This window comes from Antechinus flavipes, chromosome 1 (genome assembly GCF_016432865.1).
Source record: "Antechinus flavipes isolate AdamAnt ecotype Samford, QLD, Australia chromosome 1, AdamAnt_v2, whole genome shotgun sequence".
In the NCBI taxonomy this organism is placed as follows: domain Eukaryota; kingdom Metazoa; phylum Chordata; class Mammalia; order Dasyuromorphia; family Dasyuridae; genus Antechinus; species Antechinus flavipes.
The window spans coordinates 694,838,490-694,856,019 of record NC_067398.1 but is presented as its reverse complement, the minus strand read 5'-3'; the positions used below and the strand labels follow the sequence as shown (position 1 = coordinate 694,856,019).

The 17,530-nt window shown below is 44.8% G+C and overlaps 1 protein-coding gene across 5 annotated transcripts in view; it reads right to left on the bottom strand.

The window, feature by feature from the left end:
• Window positions 1–17,530, bottom strand: part of CAMKK2 (calcium/calmodulin dependent protein kinase kinase 2) — a 68,751-nt gene that overhangs the window by 36,352 nt on the left and 14,869 nt on the right. For 4 of the 5 annotated variants that reach the window (XM_051972756.1, XM_051972757.1, XM_051972752.1 and 1 more), the window contains exon 2: window positions 5,497–6,015. In XM_051972756.1, the coding sequence (XP_051828716.1) occupies window positions 5,497–5,958 (462 nt within the window). In that variant the 5' untranslated portion in view covers window positions 5,959–6,015. Of the gene's footprint in view, window positions 1–5,496; window positions 6,016–15,574; window positions 15,595–17,530 lie in introns of those variants that run through there. The other variant, XM_051972753.1, reaches the window with a different exon arrangement.

The window sequence follows — 17,530 nt, the reverse complement described above, 5'->3', positions numbered from 1 at the left end:
AAGCCCAGACAGTAGGAGGTGGGCTCCAAGACCTCCTAGACACTCACAAAATGTCTGCACTCTGATGCCCTGAAGAGGAAAGTCGGGAGAGCCCCAGGAAGCAATTCATGGGCCATTAGAGCGAAAGAAAGTAGAAAAAAAGTGTTACTGCCCTTCTTCTCCAGCAAAATCCCTTTGCAAAGTAGAAAACAAAGCAGTCATAACAACAACAACAATAGTTAATATTAATATGATGTCATGTATATTATATTACATGTTATATAATATATATGTTAAATTATATAACATATAATGCATTATATTATCTATTATAAAGCATCATATAATATATATCATGTGTAATTATCATATCTGTAATATACATATATTATATACATCTATAATTACAATGATGGTATCTATTATATATTTATTATTTATATTACATATAATGTTATGTTTTATTTATTATCATATTGTTATATAACATGTGTTATATAAAATATAACATATTATATTGTATATTATAGAACATAATATATTATACATAATTATTGTGTTACTATATATTTATTATATATAATGTTGTATAATATAATGTTATAAGGGTTACAAAGCACTTTACAAATACTATCTCAGCCTGGTAAGGAAGGTAATATTATCTTGATTTTACAGTTCAGGAAACTGAGGCAAAGTTTAAATTACTTGTCCATGGTCACAGAGGCAGAATTTGAACTCAGGTCTCCCTGACTCCAATACTAGCGATCTCTATTCATTGCTCAAGAGCCACAGAAGGTGCAATTGGCCCAACAAAGAGATCGGGGCTCTAAGGGACCACATCTCCAAGCTTTTGCCCAGCTAAGAGGGCACTGTGACCTGGAAACGGCAAGGAAATCCCAAATGAGATCACAAAGAGTTGGACAAAACTGAAAATGACTAAATAACAACATTGCATCATAAAAACAAAAGATCTTATGTTATAAAAGGCAGTATTGCCTGATGGATAGAACTAGCCTCAGATCCTGGATCTGCAAGGGTGAATATTGAAAACTATCAATGCATATGTTGAAAATAAAAAGCTTTTTAAAAAAGAAAAGAAAATGAAAATTTATAAGAAATTAAAATAAAATACAATAAATAAAAGTTACATTGAAAAGGGATTCTTCTTCAGAGGACCAGACATAATGTGACTTCTATCAATGGCTGCAGAATAAGGTTAGGGCCCCCCAGTAACTGAAATCTTGGCTTACCTGACTTGGTAAGGTATCCCCTTACCCTCCCCCCAAACACCTTGCTCCAGGATGTATAAGGGCCCAGGGAGGTTCCATTCTCTTCAAAGGAACTACCCTAAGTCCTTTGCTACCCAATAGCTGAAGATGGGGAGTGGCTGTCAGGTCTCCCCAGAATCCTCCTGGGTTTTTTCAGGCCTTGTGATCCAGGCGGGGTCCCCAGCCTGTCCAGAGCTGCCTTCTCCCCTGGGTTTTCAACCACATGGCTCTTCCCATCCCAGGTGAAATTGCAGTGACTTCCTCCCAAACTCGTAATTAGGGAAGCTGGGGCTTTTACACTCAGCCTGTTTACTTCCTCCTGTTCTTGTGGTAATCACTCCCTTCTGGGGGCAGATTCTGAAATGTTCGGCTGGGTATCCCCACCTCCAACCCCCATTTTGTTTCTACCCCCTGGCAACCGTACTACAGGAGCCACAGGCCCCAGAGATAAATAATGCAGCAAGGTGGCCTTGAGGTACCAGCTGTGGCCTGAGCAAGCCCCTTAGCCCGTCTGCCTCAGTTTCCTGATCTTTAAAATGAGGATAATAATTGCACCTCCCTCACAGTTTTTGTGTGAATAAAATAACATATGTAAAGAATTTAACGAATTCATCCTCTGCCTGCCCCCCTCCAACCTGGCCTGAATTTCCTGGATGTGTTTCCTTGAAGGCTAAACTTGGGGGTTTTCAATGAACGCTGGGATTCCATGGCTCAGCTCTGCAGGTTCCTTTCAGAACCTTTTCTGGGAGAGGTTATAGCTCTCCAGAATTAGGTGAAGCAATCCCCGACCCTTCCCTGGGGATGATCTTTTCCAGAAGGAGGCAAATGAGATCCAGAGCAAGGAAGGAACAGGCCCTAAATTTAAAATGCTATTACTATTATTGCTATTATTATTAGTTAGAAGTAATTTTATAATTATTACTAGTTTTATAATTATTAATCACCAAACAAGGGCTAGAAGCAATTAATTGTAAGATAAAATGGATAATTCTGATTATATGAAATTGAAACATTTTGGCATAAACAAAATTAATACCACTGGAATTAGTAGAAAGTGGTAGATTGGGGGAAAACTTTATATCAAACATCGATGACAAGGGTCCGATGTCCAGGATATATGGCCAACTAATAAATATATAAGAATAAAAGCCGTTGCCAGTAGGGAAGTGGTCAAAGAATATAAAAAAGAAAGGCAATTATGGGATACCATAGCGCACAGAGTGTTGGTCCTGGCTATGTGATCCCAAGCATGTTACTTAACTTTTCCTTCCTCAGTTTTCTCATCTGTATGATGGGGACAATAACAGCTCCTACTTCCCGGGGTGTTTGTGAGAATCAAATGAGATATTTGTAAAATGTTTAGCACAGTGCCGGGCACATAGCACTGTTCTCTAATAATGTAGAATTGCCAACTATTGGCTTACCGTGAGAAAGAATATAACATATCAACAATCCTAAAGGAAATACAGATTGAAAAAAACCTGAAGTTTCAGCTCACACCGTAGCATGATGGTAAATGAGCAATGTGGAACCGGGCCAGGCGGGTGCTCAGATAATGCACCCGGGAGTCCTTGCCTGATGAGGAATCTGAGGGAGGCGTTAATTAGGACTGGAAATCTAGAACAGGACCTGGAGAAACCTCTATCCCTTCCTATTAGAGGTGAGAAAAATGACGCTTAAGAAATTAAGTGGCTAAAATCATAAGGGTATTGAGAGGAGAACCAAAATTTAAACCAGGTCATAGGATCCTGACAGCTGGGTGGCGCCATAGTGGATAGAGCACAAAGCCTGGATCGGGAAGATTTAAGTCACTTTACCCTGTTTGCCTCAGTTTCCACACCTGTCATTTTACTTTGGGAGGTGATTTCATCTCTAAAATTTCATTTCGGAGATATGGAAACAAGGCCACGCAGTTTAAATGGTTTGTCCCCAAAGCCTCAGACGTGGGGATTTGAACCAGGAGCCTCCATGCGAGAACTGGTCTGGAGGGAGGAGGCTTAACCCAGAGCTTTGAGTAAAAAGAAGGTGGGACTGAGGAGTGAGGAGACACGTTCTCATCCTGCTCGCTCAGCTTTTGTCTTTGGGGCTCGCTCCTTCCCTTCCGTGAGTCTCATTTATCTCCATCTGGAAAAGACCATTCCCAAGAAAGGGCTCCAGGATGGCCTGACCTAATTCTGGGGAGCTGCGGCCTGTCCCAGGAAAGGTTCTGGCAGGAATCCAGAAGCTCCCAAGTTTAGCCTTCTAGGAAATATGCTCAGGAAGTTCCTGCTGGAGAGGGGGAGAAGACAATGGAGGAGAAATCCATTAAACGGCAGATGCAATCATCTGCTCCCTCCATGCAGAGTATTGTGGGCTTCTGGGAAAAAACATGGATTTGGAGTCAGAGAACCCTGGGGCTTGACACTTCTCATCCATGGGACCTCAAACAAAAAACTGACCTCTCTGAGCATGATTTTTTCATCTGCAAAATAGGTTGGGACTAAATTATCTCTAGTTTTCTCTTGGGCACTTCAAATTCAATATGCACTGAATGGCATACTTCCTCTTTTCTTTTTCAAACTTTCCCTGCCTCCTGACTTCCCCTTCTGACTCCGTGGTATCACCTTTAGGGAAAGTCTTCCAGATCTACAACTTAGGGATCCTCCTCTCTTTCTTTTCCCATCTAGGAACACAGTGTGGTCCCTGGATTACCACAGTCTAGACTTCTTCATTCTCCCTCCTCCAATCTATCCTTTACAAAGAATCATTCTTCCAGGTAGATCTGACCCTCTCACTCCTGTGCTCAAGAATTTTCCATGGCTCCCATTCCTCTTTTCTTCATAACCTAGGAGCACCTCGCTCGCCCAGGCTCATCTTAGATGACTACCTTTCATGCATATAACTGGACCATCCCGTGAACATTTGCTGTGTTCTCGGAACTCTGTTATGTTCAGGCTCTTCCTTACACCTGGGATGCCCTCCCTTCTTTCTCACTCTTGCCACCAGAAATGCTGGTCATCCCATAAAGTCCATCTCATAGGCAACCTCCTCCAGGAAGCTTTCCTTGATTGTTCTAGTAAACAACAGCTTTCTCCTTCAGATCTGACTTAACTTGAAAGGCAACCTCTTCTGGGAAGTCTTCCTTGATTGTTCTGGTAAAGAACAGCTTTCTCCTTCAGATCTGACATAGCTTGAAAGGCAACTTTTTCCAGGAAGCCTTCCTTAATTGTTCTAGCAAAGAACACCCTTCTCCTTTAGACCTGACATATCTTGAAAGGCAATCTCCTCCAGGAAGCCTTCCTTGATTGTTCTGGTAAAGAATACCTTTCCCCTTCAGATCTGACATAGCTTGAAAGGCAGCCTCGTCCTGGAAGCCTTCCTTGTTGTTCTAGCAAAGAGCACCTTTCTCCTTCAGATCTGACATAGATTGAAAGGCCACCTCCTCCAGGAAGCCTTCCTTGGTTGTTCTAGGAAAAAATACCTTTCCCCTTCAGATCTGACATAGCGTGAAAGGCAGCCTCCTCCTGGAAGCCTTCCTTGGTTGTTCTAGCAAAGAACCCCTTTCTCCTTCAGCTCTGACACAGCGTTATTAGGCAGCCCAGGATCAGTGCATTAGTGAGCTAAAGCACACCACAAAGTGCAATCTGTACTGGTGTTTTACCTAAGCCGTCCTAATGAGCATTTATTAAGCACCTTCTGTGTGCCAGACAGCCTGTCATCCTAGGTGCTAGACTACAAAAACCATGCACAAAAAGATCTTTGCCTGGGAGGAATTTCCTTTCCGGCAGCCTGGAAACTCCCGGGGCAGGGCCCGAGTCCTGTCTCTCAGTCTCTGGCTATTGCTGTACCTTCGGCAGAGTTTAATCCCTTATAGATCACAATTAATTACAACATAAGAGATAAATAATATCAGCATAATAGACAACATTGCTAGCTAGTCTAAGAGCAGGAGTTCATCACCAGTTGTCAGGCTAAGGTTTTTCTAGCCCCATACTACGAGCAGGAGGAAAGGAGGGGTCACGAGAATGAGGCGAGTTGAGGGAGGAAAAGCTGGAAGTTCTCAGGACTTAGACCCTGGCTTCCAATCTTCCCTGAGGCACTTACTAGTGGTGTGATTCTGAGCCGTCATTCATCTCCTCCGCCTCAGTTTTGTCTTCCACAAAATGGGAAGAGAGGTCTACTCTAAGGCAGCTTCTAAGGAAGCTCTATCGCCCCCCTCCCCCATGGGCCGGAAAAGGGAGGAGAGCTTGGGCGTCTGGGCGCTGCTTACCTGCATCCCCGTGATGGAGACGTGCCGAGACTCCACGGTGGGCCTGCGGGGGAGCCGGGGGGAGGACTGGGGGGAGCTGACGGGAGAGTAGGGAAGAGAGGGGTAGATGAAGCGGCCGTTGACGCCCCCGCTGCCGCCGGGGGACTGGGCGGCCTGCGAGCGCTCCTGCAGGGACAGCTTGCGGCCAGAGAGGAGGGGCCGGGCCTGGGGCCCGGGGGCCGCGGGGGCCTGGAGAGCGTCCTCCTGCGCCCCGCCCTGCTCCATCTGCTCGTCCGGCCGGGCCTGGCCCTGGGCCCCGCCGGGCTCGCACTCCGTCACCACGATGAAGGACTCCATGCTGCCCAGGTGGAGGCTCAGCGACGAGAGCCCGTGCAGGGCCTCGCAGGGCTTTGGGGGCTCATCCCGGGCCGCGGGCCGCTCCGAAGGGGCCGGGGCGGGCTGGCTAGTGACACATGATGACATGGTGCCCGCGGCGGCTTCATCCGGTCTGCGGGGGGTCTCCCATCCGACAGCTCCGACCTGGGGAGAGGGGGGAGCGTTAGCGGCGCCCCGGGCCACGGCGGGATCCTGGGGGGGAGGCGCAATCCTCCTGGAAGCCAGAGAAGCGCATTTTGTCCTTCCAGCTCATGGACATCCCAGGGCTGCAACTACCACCTGCACTGGGGGGGAGGGGGAGAGGGAAAGGACATCACTGGGGCTCAGTGCCCCTCTCTGAGAAATCAGGGGCTCGCACCCACCGCAAGCTTGACGTCCTCCTGGGTGCCAGGCTGCAAAGGGCAGACGTTTGTATAGGACTTGATAATTTACTAAATGCTTTGCAGGCGTCATGTCCCCTCTGTGATCTATCCCCCACACCTCCCAAATGAAGGAAGGAGGGAGGGGAGAAAGAAGAGAGGAAGGAAGGGAGGGAGGAAGGGAGGAAGGGAGGGAGGGAGGAAGGGAGGAAGGAAGGAAGGAAGGAAAAGAGAGAGGGAGAAAGGGAGGGAGGAAGAAAGACAGGAAGGAAAAAAGGAAGAGAAAGGAAGGGAAGTGGAAGGGAGAAAAGGGCTAAGGGAAGAGAAGGAGGGAGAGAGAGAGGAAGGCAGGAGTTTCTACTCGAAGACATTGAAGCCCCCTCTACTCTGCTTTGCCCATGGAGCAGGCAGGACACCAGAAGAGACCTAGGCCCCTCCTCCCAGTTTCCCTTCAGAACAGTCATTCAGGCTCTTCCCAATAGGCCTGAGAAAAACTGCTGGAAGCCTCCCATCGATTTCCCTCCCCTGCCTCTGCCTGAGGGAACTGCAGCCTTTTTGTAAAATAAATGCCCAAGGTGTCACTCCAGAAACCATCAAGGGAGATTTTTCTCTGCAGCAGGGAAATTATTATCGATTTACACTCCAGGGCAAGGACAGCTCCCGGCTCTGCTGACTAGGAGAAGGATGGTGGAGGTAGAATCTTGTGTCTGAGAGCCCAGGCAGCTGGGTTCCAATCAAGGGTATGGACCTGCTCCTCCCCTTTGTCGTTTCCCCCCCTCCCCATCTCCCCCATCCCTGCCCCCAACCTTCCAGCTGCTCAATGTATCTGGAGTCTACAGCCTTTTCCAGGTTGCTTCCCCCATTGGAACAGAAGCTCCTCGAGGACAAATGTTTGTCTTGTTTGCTCCTATTTGAATCCTCAGCATTTGGCACAGAGCCTGACAAAACGGCATTTAATAAATGCCCACCAAGGAGGAACAGGTTCACAGTGCAGAACCAGCCGGGTAGCACATTGGATAGCCCTTTGGTTTGGGACCTGAGTTCAAATTCAGATTCAGCCACTTACTACCCATGCGACCCTGGATAATTTATATAATCTCCCTTAGCCTCAGTTTCCTTTTTTGTAAAATGGAGCCAATTACCTCCCAGAGTCATCATAAGGACCAAATGAGACATAAAGTACTTTCCAAAAGTGCTTTACAAATCACGATTTGATTCATTGTTTTGTTAATTATCTAGACTCAAGTGATGGAAAAAAAATATTAATAGCACAGATTCCACTGGAAAGTGTGTCCTGTCAGAGAGCCAGTCGTTAAACATTCAGCCAAGGCTGGACGATTAATTGTTAGGGAGGCAAATGAGGAGATGGAAGGAATGAGTGGAAGAGGAGATGAGACAACTTTTTAAGTCCTTTCCAGAACTGAGAATGCCATAGTCCCTTCATTTCACAGATGAGGAAATGAACACCCAGGAGACTGAGTGGATTTACACAGATTCGAACTCTTTTGTCTTTTGACCCTAATCCTATGACCTTTCCAATATACCATCTTTAGGAATACCCCAGTATTAACTGATCTCGAGGGAACCCTGGTCCTAGGGGAAATAGAGCTTCAAAAATCCCCAATCAGGAATCCTTCCCAGGGGGCTCAATACCCTCATATCCCAGAATAATCTTCATGCTTTTTCCAGGAAACCAAGTAGAAATTGTCCTGGAACTGCTGACCTTGAAACTCCCAACCTCCCACCTCAGCCAAATATACGTGGGAGGCTGAAGCCTCACAAGAGTCTGCAGGAGAGGGATTAGGAGACAATAGCTCCCGTACCACAGGCTTGTGGCAGCAGCTGCCCAGCCAACCCCTTCCCAAAGAGCTTTGCGCTCCGCCCAGAGCCCCAGAGCAAAGCCTCAGGCAATGCTGTCCACCAGATCTTGGGACCTGGGAAACAGTCAAATGGGCTGAGGTCCCCGGATGGGATGCACCCTCAGAGCACGTAAGAAACAGCAAAAACGAGGAGTTTAAAGGAAGACTTACAGGCATGGCAAACAGCGGGCGCTAAGGAGTGGGTATTGATTGACTGCAGAGGGAAGAACATTTGTGAGCAGCACTGTGGTACCATGGACAGAGCATCAGGAACCTCTGAGTTCAAATCCTGACTCAGGCATATCCTTGTCTATGTAAACTCAGACAAGTTACTTGTCCTTTCTGTTTCCTCATCCCAGGGAGGGAGGGAAGGATGAAAGAACAGAGAGAGGGAGAGAGGGAAGGAAGGAGGAAAAGAGGGAAGGAGGAAGGAAGGCAGGAAGAAAGGGAGGGAGGGAGTAGGAATAAAAGAGGGGAGGGAGGGAAGGACGGAAGGAGAGAGGAAGAAAGTAAGAAAAGAAAAAAGAAATGACTATGATGTGGAAAAGATATTATAAAACTTCAGCTTTGGGTGTTGTTGTTTTTAAAGAATGGGCTCCCTTGGGAGACACGGGTTTCACCTCATCTATCATCCTCTCCCCCTCCCATCCCCAGCAAAGACCGAATAACCATTTATTGGGGATATTTATAATGGGGAATTTTTTTTCAGGTGGGGGGCTGGGCTTGGTGGCCACTAAAGTGGCCTTTTGTTTCTGAGAATCTGTGATTAGATGAAAAGCTGTGGTTCTCAGAGGCCCTCCAATCCAATGCTTAATTTATTCTAACTCATCTTCTTCCCAAGGCGACTATCTGAGGCAAACAATCATCCCTCAAGGACTGAGGGCCACTCCTAGCGAGTAAGGTCATCTTGCCCTTGAGCCCCAGGGAAGAACATGGTGCCCCAAACAGACTTTGGAACCCTTACAACAAAGATCCTGGCAGAAAATTCCAGCTAATGCAGTCCTCGTGTAGGAGGTTGTTCCACCAGGTGGGTGGGAAGACTGCCCAAGTGCTATCCCTAAGGCACAGGTCTGACCACATCACTCCCTGGTGGTGATAGCTCAGGACAAAATTTAAGGCATACCAAGGCCCCCCCATTCAAAACCAAGAGAAAACATGCCAATCCTGCTTCCAGCCCAGCCCTAACAGCCATTATCAGGGAAGCAGCTCCTGAGGAGGAGTAGCCATCCCTACCAACTGCCACCCAGAGCCAGCACAGCTTAAATAGCCAGATGCACTGGGAGCACAGGAGGCAGCATGTGCCACGGTCAAATCGCCACCTTGACCACCATCTCCCCTAGACCTCAGTGAGAACCTCCTGAACCCAAGGGCCTTGAGAATGACAGCCAGTGCCCCTATCTATCATCCAGGGGATGGAGCTAGACATTGATCCACTGAATACCAGTCACAGCTCCTGAAGACCCAGAAAAGAAGGTTCTTGTTGCCCAAATCCTCGGTGCTCTCCAACTCACCATGGGAAATACGCACTTCTGTCTGTGAAAATGGCCCTAGGGAAGCGGCGCCCACCATCTGCTGTCCCCGCATCCTGAGGTCCCCATCGGCTGAAACCGTACACACAGCTGCCGTCTCCCCGACAGAATGTGTGCTCCCCAAGGGCAAGGACCTCTGACTTCTCCATTCGGAACCCCACTTCCTAGCACGGTGCTCTGCACGTAGAAAGTGCTTACTAAAGACTTGGGGATGTTTCTTCATCCATTCCCAGTCTTGTGAAGCTTTTCAGGCTCCCTTTTGCCTCCAGAATAAACAAGAAATTTCTCTGACGAATCTGGTTGCAACCTAATCTGCCCAGGCTGATTTCACACTGGTTCCACTCACATGGGAGGCAGGATGGTGCAGTGGGCAGAGAAAACAGAAGCCTCTGCAACCTAGGGTCAAGATACCTAAACGCTCGGCAACGTGCAAGTTTCTAATAAGTCACTGAGAAGATGCTGATCTGCGCCGGGAAGAGTCTGCTCCCTGGGGTACCCCTCTACCGATGAAATCCCAAGTCCAGTCCCTTCCCCATCCCCTACTCACACATTCTCCCTTCCAGCCAAAGCCGCTTACAAGCTGCTCTGCCGGGCTGACATCCACCTCCTGCCTCGGTATCTCTGGATAAACATCCCCCACGCCTGGAATGCCCTCCCTCCTCACTTCCATTACCTTTTAAGTACCATCTCCTGGCTGACACTGTCTGATCCCCCTAGCTGCCGGTGCTCTCCCCACCTTGAAATTACTTTGTAAGAACTCCCTTTTCTGAAAAGGACCTAAGTGATCCACACTCAGTCCCCACAGTTCTCGCTCTGGGTGCAGGTGGCTCTCTCCATCACAAGATCATTGGAAATGAATTACCTGCCAGATGAAAAGAGCCACCAGAATTCATCATCACATAATCTTGCTGTTGCCATGTACAGTATCACGTACAGTATTATAGCCCTTTGGGCATAGTTCCATATTGATCTCCAAAACGGCTGGATTCGTTCACAACTCCATCCAAGATGCATTATGGACACAAATATTGCAAAAGAACACAGGAACATTTGTAACAGTAAGTGAAATACACAGAACCAGGAGATCGTTGCACACGGCAACAGCAAGATTATGTGATGGTCAATTCAGACGGACGGGGCTCTTTTCAACTGGGAGGTAATTCAGTTCCAATGGTCTTGTGATGGAGAGAGCCATCTGCACCCAGAGAGAGACTGTGGGAACTGAGTGTGGAGCACAACACAGGATTTTTCACTTTTGTTGTTGTTTGTTTGCATTTTGTTTTCTTTCTCATTTTTTTCTTTTTTGATTTGAGTTTTCTCAGCAAGAGAATTGTGGAAATATGTTTAAAAGAACTGCACATGTTTAATCTATATTGAACTACTTGCCATCTAGGGGAGGGGTTGGGGGAAAGGGAGAGAAAAAAATGTGGACACAAGGTTTTGCAGGGGTGGATGTTGAAAACTTATCTATGCATATATTTTGAAAATAAAAAGCTTTAATAAAAATATTAATAAAAAAGAACTTCCTTTTCTATTTGTGGAAGTATGGAAGAAAGTCAGCCCCGAGTCAGGAAGGCTGTGCCATCTTAGGCAGTCATTTAAGTCCCTTGTGTTCCAGATAACTCTCTGAGACTACCCAGGCAGCAGAAAGGATTTCCTTCTATTGGTCTCCCCAGGGTCATTCCCTCACCAATCACATCTCAGGGATGTGTCTGTCTCAATATATGTGTTGTTGAGTTTTTTGTTGTTGTTTTTGAGACAATTGGAATTAAGTGACTTGCCCAAGTGCAAGTAACACTTGCACACAACTAGGAAGTGTTTCACATCTAAGGTCGGATTTGAACTCAGGTCCTCCTGAATTCAGGACCAGCTCTCTATCCACTGTACCACCTAGCTGCCCCTGGTCTCAATATATGTTGTTTCAGTTATATCCAGCTCTCCTTGACCCAATTTGGAGTTTCCTTGGCAAAGATAATGGAGTGGTTTGCCATTTCCTTTTCCAGCTCATTTTACAGATGAGGAAACAGAGGCACACAGGGTTGAGTGACTCGCCCAGGGTCATACAGATAGTGAGTTTAAACTCAGACTGGATTTAAATTAGGTTCTCCTGCCTCCAGGACTGGCATCCATCCATTGCATCACCTATCTATTCTCTCTGTGTATATGTGTGTTATATGAAAATATATATATATATATATTTCTTTATTTATATATTACTTAACCCTGCTTCATTAGCCCGATGTTTACCAGCAAACTAGCTTTTTCCAGATGAAAAGCTATAGAGATCAAAAGGAAACAAACAAAGACATTTGTTATCCCCATCCCCTACTCCCTGCTGGTATCCTAACTTTGATGTAAGCTCCCTAGAGGCAGGAACAATTTCATTCTTGTGACATTAATCCCTTCACTATTCTCAGGCTCAGTTTCCTCATCTGTAAATGAGGGGATTGGCCCAAATGCCCTTTTAGGTTCCTTTCAACTTGAATATCATGAACTCTGAGCACTCAGTACCGTGCTTGGCACACAATGTGCATTGAATTTATATATATTTGTTGTATTAAATTGAATTTAACTGCCTCCATTTCAAGTCATGGGCTGAGGGTTTTGGGTCAATCCCTAATGCAAAACCAAATTGCTCTCTGAGATGGAGGTGGTTCTGAGGCTCCCAGTCTGCTGGGACATCAGGGGTTAAGGCTTCAATTCCAGTATTTTGGCACAGTCTAGTGGCACTGTCATGCTCTGAAATCCCGTGATACCCGACCTGCCAGGCTGGTCTCGGGGATAAGGTTTCACAGCTAGACTTTCAACCACCTCTCTAGGGGGAAGCTCTCAGAGGAAGAATTTTTTAGTCTGATAATTGGACCCCATTCTAGTCCCTACCTTGAAGACATCAGGATCTTTCCAAAATAAATAGATGGCCAAAAGATAACAACAAATAGTTTTCTGAAGAATTGTAAACCCTCAACCACTCCCTAAAAACAGAGTTCCAATCTCTAATCATAAGAGAAATGAAAATGAAGATATAGGCTCACACCCATCAAATTAGCATGATGATAAAAGCTACAGAAATCCAATACTGATGGAGATGAGGAGAAATTGGTATCCTGGTTCTCCTTTGGAGAATCGTGAAGTGATTTACAGAAAACAAAAGGAAAAATGACAAAAGTATTCAATCACTTCCAATCTGTCCTCCTCCTTCTACTGAAATTGCTCCCTAATGTCTCTTAAATGCTAAAGTTAAGGGCTTTTTCTTGGTCTTCATCTATTTGCCCTCTCTGCAGCCTCTGGCCCTATCCACTCCTCCCTCCTCCCACACTGTCTCTTTGGAAGGTTCCTATAAATCTGCTCTCGATTTTCTTCTTTCCCATCTGACAAACTCTTTAGCTTATGACCCAGCCCATGTTTTCCCTATATCCTCTCTCCCGGTGATCTCATCAATACCAACGGGTTCAGAAATTATCTCCACGAACTCTCAAAGCCCTAATCTCTCCACTGGACTCTAAAGTCTCTTTCACCCTCTGCTTGTCAGGGATTGCACCTGGATAACCTGTAACATCTCAAACTTTTCTGGAGAAAAAATAGAACTCATCTTACCCAAAATCTTCCATTCTCTAAACTCTATTATTTCTGTCAATCACCATGACTTTTGTAATCACCCAGATTTGTAATTTCAGAGGCACCTTTTATTTTTCCTTTCTTTCCATCAGCTCTCACATCCATTAAGCTGCCAATCCTAGGAATCACCCAGGTTTGTGACCCCAGAGGCACCTTTGACTCTTCCTTTCTCTCCATCAGCTCTCACATCCAATCAGTTGTTATTTCTACCTTCACAACAGACAACTATCATCCTGCTTGAGACTCATCATCAGATCATTACAGCAGCTTTCTTCTTGGTCTGCCTGCCTCCATTCTTTTTCCTTGCCAGTCCATCCTCCGTATTACCAAGGATGAATCCAGACTTTGAAGGACTTCCAGATGCCAAATATAAGGGTTTGTATTGATCCTGGAGACAATAGAGATCCACTGGAGCTTCTTGAGAAAGGGTGGGCTATACTCAGACCTGTACTTTTGTAATAAGTTTGGAAGTTGCATAGTACCAGCTTCTATCCATTTTTCATTCTGGCAACTAATATTTATTTATTTTTATGAGCTCATTGAGATAAAGGGACTTGCCCAGGATCCCACAGCTAGTCAAGTGTCTGAGGCTGGATTTGAACTCAGTCCTTTTGATTCCAGGGACAGCTGCCTCTGGCAGCTATTATTTTTGGCTGCTAGGTGGTATCAGGAAGACATGCATTCAAATCCAGTCTCAGAAACTTACTGGGTGACCCAGAACAAGTCACTTAACCTTGGTCTCAGTTTCCTCAATTGTAAAATGGGGATAATAATAGCACCTACCTCCTACAGTTTTTGTGAGGATCAAATGAAGTATTTGTAAAGCACTTAGTAAAGTGTGTAGTACTTAATAAATCCTTGTTCCCTTCCTTTTCTCCTCTTCAAACAGTAGTAGGCATTCAAATCATGCAGCCTACTTACTGAATTGAAGGAAATAAGGTACCATGTTGCTACTAAAATGATCTGCCTAAAATACGGCTGTCACCATGCTCAAAAAGCTTCGGTGCTTCCTTATTGTCTCTCGGCAGATTTCAGACTTAAGATAACTGCTTTTCACCTAAAGAACTTCGTGCTAATAAATTTTGCTAAAAGAGAGTAACACTTTTTCAGCGCCCCGCTATGAGCAGCTATCTGCTAAAAGAGCTCAACACCGCATCTGCAGCCAAAAAGTAGCTGAAAAGCAGAAGCTATGAGGAGCAAAAGGGGAAATTCTAGCAGAGAAGTACACAATGATTACTAAAGAGCTCAGTCTAGGTTTCCCGTTGTTATGTTCCTGGGTGTGCCCACTTCCCTTTCACAATTATTGTGTTCACTGGCATAAGAATACGGATAAGCCAGGTTTGTGGAGGGACTGTGACCTTCCTATTATTCCTGAGATAGATGGGAAGCACATCAGGAGAGAGGCTTAAAAGCTACAGCATTAAGAAATTGAAGAGTAATCGCCTTACATCAGTGTTATCCCTAGGACAATGAAAGTTGAGTAGTCGCTAAGTGATGACACCCGTGGTTATCTTATACTCTGGTGAAACTCTTAGTACTTTTCAGTGTGAGTTTTAGTCGAGTGTAAATGAGTCAGTTCAAAGATAATAGAAGTGGAGTCCGAGCACCAGGTTATACGTGAGTTACACTGTTAAGCTCCACTCTTAAGAAATTATGACTATGAATAATTCAGAGAAACATGAGAAGCCTGGTATACCATAGGCAGGTAACAAAATACAGTAGAAAGAACAGTGACTCCGAAGCCCAAGGACCTGGATTCAAATCCCATTTTTGCCACATACCTCCTATGTAACCATGAGCAAGTCAGTTGGTATGTTAGAAAGCATGCTAAATTTACTAAATTAGAAACCCCATTTCAAATCCCAGCTCTGCCACTTATTATCTGTCTAACATAAGCAAGTTATTTCTATTCCTCAGTTTCCTCATCTATAAAACCAGGGTGGCAACTAGACCTCGGAGGTCCCTTCCAGTTTTATGGTCCTGTGAACGGATGCAGCATGAAATAAAACAGAACCAGAAAACAATTTTGATAATGACTATAATGTCAAATGAAAGAAACACATAAGAAGGAAAAATGTTCAATTATAATAAGACACAATCCTGAAAATAAACCACAAGAATAAGAGTAACACGTCATTTATCTAACACATTAAGATTCAAAAATACTTTACAGAAATTATTTCATAAGTCTTTATATAGCACTTACTATGTGCCAGCTACTGCCCTAAGTGCTTTACAATATTATCTAATTTTGTCCTCACAACACCTCCAAGAGGTAAGTGCTATGAATATCCTTATTTTACAGATGAGGAAACTGAGGCAAATATATTAAGTGACTTACCCAAGGTCACATAGCTTTTAAGTATACAAGGCTGCTTTGGAACTTGGATCTTCTTTGACTCAGGGTACTACGCTCTATCCAAGACCTCCGTCAAGGATGAGAAAATATATTTCTCTCCCTTCACTGAAGAAGCAGGGAGCTAGGCACATAGACACAGCATATGTTATCACATATAACTGGATAGTTTTGCTCAACTTTTTTTAGATTAAACATGTGCAATTCTTCTAAACATTTTCATACTCACCATGCTGGGGGAAAAAAAAATCAGATTGAAAGGCAAAAACCATGAGAAAGGAACAACAAACAAGCACAAAAAGCAAAAGCAAAAAAACAAAAGGTGAAAACACTAGGCTTCAATCCATATTCAGTCTCCATGGTTCTCTCTCTGGATGTGAATTGGCACTTTCCATCCCAAGTCTATTGGAATTGCCTTGAATCACTTCATTGTTGAAAAGAGTCATGTCCATCACAGTTGATCATCACATAATCTTGTGGTTACTATATACACTATTCTCTTGGTCCTGCTCATCTCACTCAGCATCAGTTCATGTCAGTCTCTCCAGGCCTCTCTGAAATCATCCTGCTGGTCATTTCTTACAGAAAAATAATATTCCATAATATTCATATCCCATAACTTAATCATTCCCCCACGGATGGGCATCCACCCAGTTTCTGGTTTCTTGCCACTACAAAAGCGCTGCCACAAATATTTTTATACATGTGGGTCCTTTGCTCTTTCTTCTGATCTCTTTGAGATAGAGACCCAGTAGAGTCTATGCCACTACAGAAAGATTTCTGCACATGTGGGTCCCTTTCCCTCCTTTAAGTTTCTTTGGGATACAGATCCGGTAGTGTTGAATCAAAGGGTATTCATAATTTAACAGCTCTTTGAGCATAGTTTCAAATTGCTCTCTAGAATGGTTAGCTCAGTTCACAATTCCACCAACAATGTATCAGTGTCCCAGTTTTCCCACATCCCCTCCAACATTCTGCATTATCTTTTCCTGACATTTTAGTCAATCTGAAAGGCAGAAGTGGTACCTCAGAGGTGCTTAATTTGCATTTCACTAATCAATAGTAATTTAGTTTGCTAAACTTTTTTCCCCTGAGGCAATCGGGGTTAAGTGACTTGCCAGGTCACACAGCCAGGAAGTGTTAAGTGTCTGAGACCAGATTTGAACTCAGGTCCTCCTGACTTCAGGGCTGGGGCTCCATCCACTGCACCACCGAGCTGCTCCCTGCTAAATTTTTTTAATGTTTTTTTCAATCTTTTACAAAGACTTTGTTGAAATGGAAATAGGGAAATTTTTCAGAAATGAGCATGATGACATCAACAGAAAAAGAACTGGGAAAGGAATCGGGCCCTTGATTTCAATGTAGATAAGTGAAGGAAATTCCCTCTAGTGATGCAGGTTGGCACCTTCTATACCTACAGGTTCAGGTTAAATGACTCATCCAGAGTCACAGTCCATGTGCATCAGAGGCCAAGATCTAAGTCTTTCTGATTCCTGAGACAGCATCTATACACGGAAAATTAAACATTTTTTTTCTTTAAAGAAGACCTCTGGCACTACTACACACCTGTCAGATTGGCTAAGATGACAGGAAAAGATAATGCGGAATGTTGGAGGGGATGTGGGAAAACTGGGACACTGATACAATGTTGGTGGAGTTGTGAACAGAGCCAACCATTCTGGAGAGCGATTTGGAATTATGCCCAAAGGGATATCACACTGTGCATACCTTCTGATCTAGCAGTCTCACTACTGGATCTGTATCCCAAAGAATCTTAAAGGAGGGAAAGGCACCCACATGTGCAGAAATCTTTCTGTAGTGGCAAAAAACTGGAAACTGAGTGGATGCCTATCAACTGGAGAATGGCTGAAAAAGTTATGGGATATGAATGCTATGGGATATTATTGTTCTGTAAGAAACGACCAGCAGGATGATTTCAGA